General features: G+C 41.8%; 1 protein-coding gene across 1 annotated transcript in view; it reads left to right on the top strand.

Annotated features, from left to right (window-relative positions):
• IDO2 (indoleamine 2,3-dioxygenase 2) overlaps nt 1-12,219 on the top strand; it is an 89,630-nt gene that overhangs the window by 53,392 nt on the left and 24,019 nt on the right. The window contains exons 5-7 of the mRNA XM_063931881.1: nt 283-297; nt 1,518-1,617; nt 11,906-12,023. Of these exons, the coding sequence (XP_063787951.1) occupies nt 283-297; nt 1,518-1,617; nt 11,906-12,023 (233 nt within the window). The remainder of the gene's footprint in view (nt 1-282; nt 298-1,517; nt 1,618-11,905; nt 12,024-12,219) is intronic.

Raw genomic sequence — 12,219 nt, 5'->3', positions numbered from 1 at the left:
TGGAGCGTTCAAACTCATGGATGGCACCGCAGCAAGTAACACTATACCCCACTAAGAGTGCTGGACATCTGGGTGAATATATATATATATATATATATATATATATATATATATTATCTTGGTTATACAATCAGGGCACATTTTTTCTATTGTGAAATTTTACACAATAAGGTTTGGCCACTTTGAAAGCATGTAAAAGGCCGGGATACCCTCTGGCAAATTCGTGTCTATATACTAACTGTTTGTTTCCTTCCTCTCTCTGCTCCTGGGATTCCTGTGCAGGCCTCTGACAATAGAGTGAGTGAAATTCCATTATATTTATACATTTCTTTGAAGTTAATTAGGTATACAGTGCTGGGTCTCGGGATACTTGGATAATGATTGGAAGCACAACATTTTTGGCATATCACGATGTAGAGTGGGGAAACCTTTATGGAGAAATACTTATATATTTGCAGGTCATTGACATGAGAGGGGGTAATAGAGTGATGCTCTCCAGATCACTGACATGAGAGGGGGTAACAGAGTGATGCTCTGCAGATCACTGACATAAGAGGGGGTAATAGAGTGATGCTCTGCAGATCACTGACATGAGAGGGGGTAATAGAGTGATGCTCTCCAGATCACTGACATGAAAGGGGTAATAGAGTGATGCTCTCCAGATCACTGACATGAGAGGGGGTAATAAAGTGATTCTCTGCAGGTCAATGACATGAAGACCACAGACCACTGACAGAAGAGGGTATAATTAAGTTTTGTTCTGCAGGTCACTGACGAGGGGGTAATTGTTAATTTCTGCAGGTTACTGAAATGAGAGGGGTAACATAGTGATACTCTGCAGGTCACTGACTGAGAGGGGTAATTGTTATTTTCTGCAGGTTATGGACATGATGTGCAGACGTCAGATGAACCAATAGGATTCATTTAAATTTGTAGACTTTCATTTGATAGGTTGGAGTGCACAACTTGCCAGTTTTTTATATACAGGTTTATGTAAATGTTATATTATATCAGGCGGTTAGGGTAAGCGGGAACTTGGGGAACTACAGGCAGCAGTATGCCCTAACAGCTAGGGACTGCTGGGATATGTGCTTCCACAAACATAAGTAATAATAATAATAATAATAATAATAATTACTGTCGGAGGGTTTATTCCCCATGATGAATTTGGCGGAGTGGAATAAAGACCCACAGCTGGTAAATAACTTCCGATGCCCTATGTCTGATAACTGGACACATGCACGGTATAACTTCTCTAGTTCATAGCCGGCATCTTGACCACATCCCGTTCTGTGTAATGATTATATTATTCTCTGCACATTATCAGATTTATTGGGAGGGAGTTATTTAAGATCTAATATAATGTTGTTTTGGGGTTGCAGTGCCCTCTTCTATAGCCATATACAGAGCACCGCCAGCATTGTGCATAATAGAGATTCATCAGACCGGTAACTGTGTTGCAGCAGTGGGACCTGAGATACTCTGCAGATCTCATGACTCTACTGTCCTGTCCGTAGGAACCTGTCCACCATCGTCTCTGTCCCAGGAGGTGACAATCTGCAGGGTTTTGTACTCGTCACACTTCTTGTGGAGGTGGCAGCAATCCCAGCACTGAATGTGAGTATTTGGTAGGGAAGAGGGCAAGACTTATTATTTCCAAGTCCATGGTACGATAAGGAGTCAGTATCGCCTTGATATGCAGTAAGTTTGGTAAACAGAACTTGGGAAAAGCTACTGGTGACGTGTAAGAAGTGTGGGCTGCCTAGTTACAGCTTGTCTGTGTTTTGCTTGTGTTTCCATTAGCCTTTATTAAGATAATCAGCTTCTATCAATTGTTATATACTTCCAAAGGTCACAGTGATAAATAACACACAGATCGCACTATACATGACTGTGTGCAGTGATCTTACATCATAGTGTAGTGAATAAAATCACATAGTGGTAAATGACATTAGAACTCGCTATACAAGACTGCTTAGTAAGTGTTCCCCAACTAGGAAATCTTACTGTGCATAAAATGATGCTTCGGTCTAGGCATGGTGATCATCTCATGGTGAGGATTATTTCTGGATTATAACATGATTGGGATACGGTCATTAGGTCCACCACACTTAGGTCGACAGTCATTAGGTCGGCCACGATTGGTCGACATGCAGTGGGTCAATATGGTCACTAGGTCGACATGGAAAAAGGTTGACATGAATGTTACACATTTTTTTACTTTATTTTATTTAACTTTTTCATACTTTACGATCCACACGGACTACAATTGGGAATAGTAACCTGTGCCAAGCTCTGCGGTAGCGGAGCAAGGCACCTTGCCCAAAGGAATGCGAGCCATGCGAGGGGACATGGTGCACTAATTGGGGTTCCCCGTCACTTTACGAAGAAAACAACACCAAAACAAGTAAAAAAACTCATGTCGACCTTGTTCATGTAGGCCTAATGACCATGTCAACCTACTGCATGTCGACCAATAGTGGTTGACCTAATGATCCATACCCTCATGATTTATGGTAAAGATAGTTAGATCAACTCCATAATTGATGCAACTAGAACAACTGTAACTATTGGGATCATTGGTCTCTATGGCAAACATGACGGCAAACATGACTTCTGCATTCACCAAACTGCTGGACTCTCCAGAAGGGGAAACTGCTTTGTTATGCTCTGAGTATAGGGGGTCATTCCGAGTTGTTCGCTCGTTATTTTTCTCTCGCAACGGAGCGATTAGTCGCTAATGCGCATGCGCAATGCCCGCAGAGCGACTGCGCCAAGTAAATTTGCTATGCAGTTAGGTATTTTACTCACGGCATTACGAGGTTTTTTCTTCGTTCTGGTGATCGTAATGTGATTGACAGGAAGTGGGTGTTTCTGGGCGGAAACTGGCCGTTTTATGGGTGTGTGCGAAAAAACGCTGCCGTTTCTGGGAAAAACGCGGGAGTGGCTGGAGAAACGGAGGAGTGTCTGGGCGAACGCTGGGTGTGTTTGTGACGTCAAACCAGGAACGACAAGCACTGAACTGATCGCAGATGCCGAGTAAGTGTGGAGCTACTCAGAAACTGCTAAGAAGTGTCTATTCGCAAATTTGCTAATCTTTCGTTCGCAATTTTGATAAGCTAAGATTCACTCCCAGTAGGCGGCGGCTTAGCGTGTGCAAAGCTGCTAAAAGCAGCTTGCGAGCGAACAACTCAGAATGAGGGCCTTAGATGGCTATATTACCATAAAGAATCAATTATCTATAGTTACACATGTTCTAGCTGTGTCCAGAATGCTGTGGTCATAGATGACTACACTAGAGATAAATCTCCATGGTGTGTAACGTATGACGCCTTAGACAGACATGATAAATTGCTGCAGAAGATGTTCAAAATGCTATCAACGCTCCTTAAGCCTTGAGTTCACTCTTACTGTAGATGTCCGCAAACATTCACAATGTAACAAAAACTTGGTGAACCACTTGGTGATGAGAAATTGTGAACACAATAGTTCCAGGAACATCTTATTAATATGTGGCTATAATTACATAATCTTTGGCTGTCCTTAAATGTTCCTGAAGATCTGGTTATTAGAAATTCATAAGCACATAGGAAAATGGGAAATGTATCAAGCTTGAAGCTTGAAGAGAGATAAAGTACCAACCAATTAGCTACTAACTGTTACGCACACCAGTGCTAACAGGAGTATACCGGTGTATGAACAGAGAGGGAAGCGAAGCAAACGAACTCACAGACAGTATAACATAACATACACAGGAGGTGATGGAATAACTAATAAACACAAAGTGAACGGAGAAGCCCAAAGGCTCAGGAATTGGGTGTCTCCCTAGTGTCAGGAATGCTCAGATGGAATAGAGCGGACAATGAAGCGAGGTGTTGTGATTTAACATGTGGAGCACCTGAAATGATGTTGCTAAGAGCAACAGAAAAAAACCCCAAAGGGTTACCAACGGGTGTCGGAATAAACTCCTTGGTCAGAGATAGAAATATAGACACAAGGAGAGTATCCACAATCCTAACCCCCACTTGCAGGGCACAGGTTCAGCTTACTGCCACTAAACTGACACCTGGACGCCCTGCACGGTGAGGGAGGATTAAGCAAGCAGGTCTGAGAGTACAGCCGCAAACCTGCTGGGTTCACAGAATAGCAAAAGAACCCCAGCAGGTCAAACAACTGACTCCAGTCTTACTGCTAGGTCCGGATTGGCAGAATGAAGTACCGAATCCCAAGGCCTATTCGCAGTAAGCAACAAGTAAATACAAAGTCACACAGTACTAGCTAACTCTCTGGAACTGACTAACAAACAAAGATTCAGCAGCATTTGCCTAGCCTGAGAGGATGGTTTATATAGCAGGTGCTGTCCACGCCCCACTCAGACCTCACAGACTGTGAGCACAAAACCAGCGCTGGATTCCCTGCCGTGCACAGAGCCTGTAACCACTACACAGTAAAAACCCGGACCGGAGTATCAGCTGCGCTCAGGTTACTTCGCTAACACTTGCCTCCCGGTTGCCATGGCGACGTGGCAGCACAGAGCAGGAGATCCTAACACTAACTCTCATTTTTCAAACACAGCCTGTAAATTAACCGTTAGATGCTGATTGGTTGGTACTTTATCTCTTCACATTATCTCTTTCCATTGTTTATACATTTCACCTCTCATGAGAGACTGCCATATGTGAGGAAGGTGTTAACCTCCTGGTATTCACCAGTTAGTTCAACATCTTCCTCATATGCGGAGGATAGTTGGTCTATTTAAGGCCTCAAGCGCAGTACCTTAGTTTACTAGGGTTAGGGAGGTTGCTATTATCAACAACCATGCACTGAAAGCCTGTCTCTCTTGGATATATATATATATAAATATATAGTCACTTTAAAGCAGCGGCACTCAGCAGTCTGATGCAGTAAAAAAGCCGTTTATTACGGTCCTACGCCGTTTCGGGGATAAACCCCGTCTTCAGGGACAAAACAGTACTGTTTTGTTCCTGAAGACGGGGTTTATCCCCGAAACGGCGTAGGACCGTAATAAACGGCTTTTTTACTGCATCAGACTGCTGAGTGCCGCTGCTTTAAAGTGACTATTTTTGGATGGCAACATTCCCAGAGGGCACCGCAGCAAGTTACTAGCGCCCAGAAGTGAGTGCCGAGCCTGCCAGCTTTGTGTTTTTTATATATATATATATATATATATATACATACTCCTCTGACCTCCACTACTGTTCCTGTGTTATGCTGAACTGTATTTTCTCACAATAAAGGTCCTGTCGCTCTTGAATTCAGATCTCTGCCGGTTGACATGAACCTAAACTCCCCTACAAGTTGCGTTAGAAGTAAGAGTAAGTTGGGTTCTGTCCTAGTAGACTCCTGTGAGCCAACATGCAGCAGTTGGTGGTGCATCTGACAGAGCTCTATCAGACACAGATAGAGCAAATAGAAAAACAGACTGAAGGCCTTCTTATTTTGTATAGAGGAAAGTATGGCTTACAAAGAGGAGATGAGGAGTTTAAGAGCTGGGGCGGAAGCTGCGTCTCTGTAGCCTTCTGATGTCCACCATGATATCCAATATGAGAGTTGGGGTTGATGTAGATTCTATTATGACCACCTTCCAGCAGGTATCCACTGTTCAAGAATGACCTAAGGACTTTTGAGTGATACAGTTTTCCCCTCTACTGGCAGGGGATACTCAGGCAGCCTATGTGGCATTCACCATCAAATACGCTATAATCTGTATGGAAGAGAAAAAGCCAATCTTCTGCAACCTGTGGAGAGCAGAAATCTTTATTTGTACACCCTTGTGGAAATTACATTGTGATCCATGGGTACCAAGGAATGCATGGGCATAGTGTGTGACTCTCACTTTAAATCTGGAGCAACAGAGGTGTGTGAAATGATATGCCAACATTCATAATGCTGTCATTTATCATGTAGACACTGATGAAGTGTTGACATATTTGACTGTCAACATATTATACCTGGTGGACCAGCATTGATTTAGCCGCTCCCATCGGCTGCAGCAGCTCCAGTGGTGTGCTCTGGGTCCCTGCAGTCATGTGACTGCCAGTTCCAGCTGAGTCATCTGACCCTAACCACTAACCCTCCCCATAGTGCATAACCCTAACCCATTTTAACAGTGTTGACATCACTGTTGATATTATAAATGTCACAGCTGTTATTGTCTTCCTAATGACTACAGACCTGCTGAAAAACTATGCCTGAAATAAACTAGTATAGTCCTCCAAGTGTTAGGCTACCTTTGATACTATTAGACTGATCCTTTGTGAAGGTCCTTTCTTATGGGCTTCTGACAGTTTGAGTTGCAAACTGCTGCTTCTGATGCATGATGCAGATGAGTGCATTTTGGTGTCAGGGCTTTGAGGGTGTAGAGCACTCAATTTTGTATTTTAGCCAAGCATACTACTCTTGTAGAACGCTCTATTTGAGTGGGGAGATAGGATGTGGAGGCGCTCAGTTGTTATTTTGAGTGGAGTTCATTTTGCTGTGGTCACTGACTATGGTCCACTAAGTTGGCTTCACTCTATGCGGGATTTCAAAGTCTACCTTATGAGGTGGTACCTGGCACTTTGCCTTATTACTCTAATATACATCAGGATGTTTTCATCTTAGTGTAGACTTTGAGACCTGGGATGGGCTGAAATATCATAGTTCTGTCTCAAGCATTCCGGAGCCATCCTTTAATGGGAGAGATACAGTATGTAGCCACATGAGAGAGGAGATCATTTTCTAGGATTCAGGAGTTCAACCTCCTCTTCATTTATATCAGAGTTTGGGTTTATATAAGGAGAGTGCTAGATCCTGCAATGTCCCCTCTCTGATACTCTGTCAGAAAAATTGAATAAATCACTAAAGGAAAGTTAAACTCACAATGCTGCTATAGATAAGTCCAGATTCGTAACCAGATTTTATTGACTCTTCAGAAGGTAGCAACTGAGAGGTGGCTTCTGAGAGCCAAATCCTGTTGCTTCAATGCTTCGTATTCTACAAAGCCTACTGAATCCGCTCATCACTACTGGCAGCATACATTAAGATATGAGATCATGCTTGATCTACTTATTGTTACTTACTTGCTTATAATAATAATAATAATAATAATAATAATAATAATTATGCATGCAGTGTAAATGCAGTTTGGCTTTGAGCTAATGTGTCTGATGTGCAAAATATAAATATTAGAAATAATGTCCTATTAATATATGTGTGTACCGTATTTAGGGGAATTGCTATAATTAGCCTTAGACAGCGTTCCAAACGAGCGGTGCAACTGCCCGTCTTGCCCGTCTTGCTGTAAACTATATGTGATTGTTAGAAATAAGAAATCAATGACGGCACTACCAATCTCACGGCAGTAGCTATAGGAATTAAGAACTTCCTTTGCTGACATCCCACTGACGTGTTGTATTATTTAGGAACCATTAGAGTGAATACCTAATGGTATATTAAATATGCTGATTCAGCTTTATAACATATGAGGTTATCATATATGAAACATTTGTGAAGATACTCTGAGCGGGAGCAGCTGCAGTAGTTAATAATCCTATTTGTTTAATGCTAAATGTATAAACATATGGGTTCATTTGAATAGAGATCTCAATAAGGATACTGTTAACTGCGCAATATTAGCAGTAGAAAGCAATAATTTGATTACAGAGGCACCAACTGCAACTGCCCGTCTTGCTGTAAACCACATGTGATTGTTAGAAATAAGAAATCAATGACGGCACTGCCAATTTCACGGCAGTAGCTATAGGAATTAAGAACTTCCTTTGCTGATATCCCACTGACGTGTTGTACTAAATAGGAACCATTAGAGTGAATACCTAATGGTATATTAAATATGCTTATTTAGCTTTATAACATATGAGGTTATCATATATGAAATATCCGTAACGATACTCTGAATTATGCGGTAGCAGCTGCAGTGATTAATAATCCTATATGTTTAATGCTAAATGTATAAACATACGGGTTCATTTGAATAGAGATCTCAATAATGATACTGTGAACTGCGCAATATTAGCAGTAGAAAGCAATAATTTGATTACAGAGGCACCATTTATAACTGCAGATTGCACATTGATACGTATATATTGTGCATATCATATTAAGTGTGGCATTATATGATCATATAGGTGCTCTTGTTAGCCCCAATTACTGAATTAATTGACCATACTTAGGTTCTTCTGAGCTGCAGATCATATGGAAAACATAATATGGTGGTTTAACAACATATGATATTATATCAATAGTATCATACAGCAGATTCACAGTCTATATTGCCAGTACTACCAAGGCAACTGTGCCGATATAACACGAGATGTGGGCAGTGTAAAAATTCCAGTTGTCACATTAAGTGATTTGGATCTCACCTCATATACAATTGTTGTACAATAATAAAATACACAATAAATCATTTTCAGTAATTTAACCATGCAGGCATAATATGCAATATCCCATGCGTAGGATCTTGTGGAATCCCCAATAATTATTTAAACACAGTATTTGTCTTCTGTTATAGTTATCTGTAAACTGATGTATATTTATTAATGAATCTTATTGGATTCAATTATCCACAGATCTCCCAGTGAGAACGTTTATTTTCAGTATAACATAGCAGGAATCAGTACGGTCCACGCATATTAGGATTACCTAATAATACAAATACAAAATGCACTCGACACACCAGCTTTGTTTTTAATCTTTATTCACTTATTTTCATTCTTTTTCACTTTCCTTACTATCTTTTATTACTTTGCTTGATTCTAAATAAAGGACAATACTAGTCTGAAAAAATTATTTCAACTATATATATATATACAGGTTGAGTATCCCATATCCATATATTCCGAAATACGGAATATTCCGAAATACGGACTTTTTTGAGTGAGAGTGAGATAGTGAAACCTTTGTTTTTTGATGGCTCAATGTACACAAACTTGGTTTAATACACAAAGTTATTAATAATATTGTATTAAATGACCTTCAGGCTGTGTATATAAGGTGTATATGAAACATAAATGAATTGTGTGAATGTAGACACACTTTGTTTAATGCACAAAGTTATAAAAAATATTGGCTAAAATTACTTTCAGGCTGTGTGTATAAGGTGTATATGTAACATAAATGCATTCTGTGCTTAGATTTAGGTCCCATCACCATGATATCTCATTATGGTATGCAATTATTCCAAAATACGGAAAAATCCGCTATCCAAAATACCTCTGGTCCCAAGCATTTTGGATAAGGGATACTCAACCTGTATATATATATATATATATATATATATATATAATAAACATTGAATGTGGCATTTTTGCCTATATGTGCGAACAATATAGGGATTTTAACGAATTATCAATAAAGAAATTAATTTTAATACAGCAGATATTGGGTTGTGTGCACCGCACAAATAACTGATTTCTTTTTTCTTTCCCCTCCCTTTGGGGATTTGACCTTATATGCAGTTTAGTATATATCTACTCTTAAAAAATTATTGTACAAGATCTGTCTTTTCGTTTGTTTCCCTTTCACATATATAATATTAAATATGGAATTCTGAGAAACCACATTGAAGGAGGCTGGTAACGGACAAGGAACTAAAACACTGAGGGCTAGATGCATCATCGCTTGGAAAGTGATAAAATGGAGAGTGAAAAAGTACCAACCAATCGGCTCCTAACTGTCATTTTTCAAACACAGCCTGTGACATGGTAGTTAGGAGCTGATTGGCTGGTACGTTTTCACTCTCCATTTTATCACTTCCAAGTGATGATGCATCTAGCTGTGACTCTTTGATGGTGATTTATTGATTAAGGATAAAGTAAGCCGACTACAAGAAGGGTCGTTTCTGCTGGGGTTGAATGCTTTTCCCCCTAATCACAGCATAGTCCTTGGTTACCTCTTACTATTAGGTGTTTTTACCCAAATTTACACGTCTCCATCATGTGGGCCTAATTCTAAGATGTGAGCAAAGCAAACAAGAGCAATTGCCTTAGCACCTTGGCAAAACCATGTGGTACTACGGGTGGAGCTTGTTTAAAATGTGCAGACAGATTTTGCGTTATATTTACTAAAGTGCGGATTTATAGAAGTGGAGAGGTTGCCCATAGCAACCAATCAGATTCTATTTATCATTTATCTGAGTCTTTAGAAAATATACCCCAAAAGCAGCCCGTATTTACCCTGCATGCAAAAAAATGCATGCAAGAAAATAAATATATTTGCACACCGCGCATTGCAAAATCTTTGTTCCAATACAAAGTTATTTGATTTCTTTACTTTGGTCCCTCCTCAGGATCAGACCCTATTGTTTTATTACATGAACTTAATAGACTTGACAATGATTCAGTGTTGGACTGGGGCATGAAGGGCCCACCGGATGGATGCTGATGTAGGGGCCTATGCTTAAGGGTGTGGCCAGGCTCCACTGGGGCGTGGCCACCCACCCCAGAGGTTTGGCTAACCATTACAGAGTACATGTTCTGTGCCCCTTGGTAAATATATAATAAACCATGTTCTTGTGAAGTATAATGTAACATAAGTATAATGCATAATTCAAGTGCACTAGGATAGAGTCTAGAACCTGATCCCTAGAGGAGGTGGAGGACCCACAGGCAGTGGGGCCCACTGGTGGTTTCACCTGTTCCCCTGTGGGACAGTCCAACACTGCAATGATTTAAGAACAACCAGAGATTCCGTAACTATAACCACACGTTTATATTAGGGAGGCCAATCCCGGGCCGTTTTTTCAATCCCGGGATTCGGGATTGAAAAACGGTCAATCCCGGGATTCCCGGGATTGCAGTAGGGATTAGAGAAAGTTGTAGGGAGCAGCGCTGGAGGGAGGGTGTAGGTAGCGGTGCGGGAGGTAGGGAGTGTGTAGGTAGTGGTGCGGGATGTAGGGAGGGTGTAGGTAGCGGTGCGGGAGGTAGGGAGGGTGTAGGTAGCGGTGCGGGACTCAGGACAGAGGGTGTAGGTCGCGGCAGGGAGGGAGGAAGGCTGCACGGAGGGAGAGAGGATCATGTGTGTAAGTAATAGTACTTACTATTAGACGGGCGGCAACCATTAACACACTGAACGCGGCGGCATTTCAAATGAAGCGCCGGCCGCCAGCCAACCAGAGCTGGCGGACCGGCAGCCAATCAGGGAAGCGGCCGCAGCAGTCGCTCCTGATTGGCTGCCGCTGCAGCTTCCCTGATTGGCTGCCGGTCCGCCAGCTTTGATTGGCTGGCAGCCAGCGCTACATTTGAAGTGCCGCGCGCGTTCAACTTGTTCATGGCTGCTGCCCGCCTAAATGAGTAAGTACTATTACTTACACACACACCCTCCCGCCGCCGTGCATGCGCAGTATAATCCCGTGAATCCCGGGATTGGATGCTCCAATCCCGGCATTTTTGGGCCCAAATCCCGGGATGCTGCCGATCCCGGTCTCGGGATTGGCCTCCCTAGTTTATATGTCTTTATGTTACTGGTACTATTTGAGTTTGCAATTTCTCAGCGGTTCATTCATTTTCTATTATATTTTTAATTGCTAATTCACATAATATACTTACTGAACTGATAGAAATAATAAAGATTCCCCGTGATTAAAGTATAAGGATCACTAGTGATGAGAGTAATCTTGACAATGGTCTTGAGGAATTTCATGTTTCCTTAAATATGGCCTTAATTGTCCCGTACAGAACTCCCAATGTCATTTTTGTTCTGTCCGGTATCTCATCCCAACCACAAAATGAATTTGCTGTCTTCATCCTTGCTCTGTTTGTAGACCAGAAGCTATCGCCAGAACTTTGACCCTCTGCAACAGGTCCAGTTCCACCTCACAGTTCAGTTTGTGCAGAGTAATGCAGTAATGTCACTAATCTTTATTCTATTGCTATCTTGGCTGCAGGGGATCATCCAGGCGGTGAGCGCCGTACAACAAGATGATAACCAGTCGCTGCTCGCAGCTCTGCAAGGCATGGAGCAGTCCATAAACAGGATGAGTGATGCTCTGCAGCTGATGCATGGTTAGTGATTAGTGGGGCTGTCCCAGAGGTGGACGCTATTTCCATTATTTCTGCAGTTGGCCGATGTTTGTGGATTTGCGCAGGAGCTGCTCTGCACATGTGCATATCTGGGTATGTCTGGCATATCTTGGGCTTGCAATGCCCCAAACTGCAGCATGACTGGGGGCGGCGACAGGGAGCGTTCCAGAAAATGGAA

This window comes from Pseudophryne corroboree, chromosome 6 (genome assembly GCF_028390025.1).
Source record: "Pseudophryne corroboree isolate aPseCor3 chromosome 6, aPseCor3.hap2, whole genome shotgun sequence".
NCBI lineage: Eukaryota > Metazoa > Chordata > Amphibia > Anura > Myobatrachidae > Pseudophryne > Pseudophryne corroboree.
This window is presented reverse-complemented; position numbering and strand designations above follow the sequence as displayed.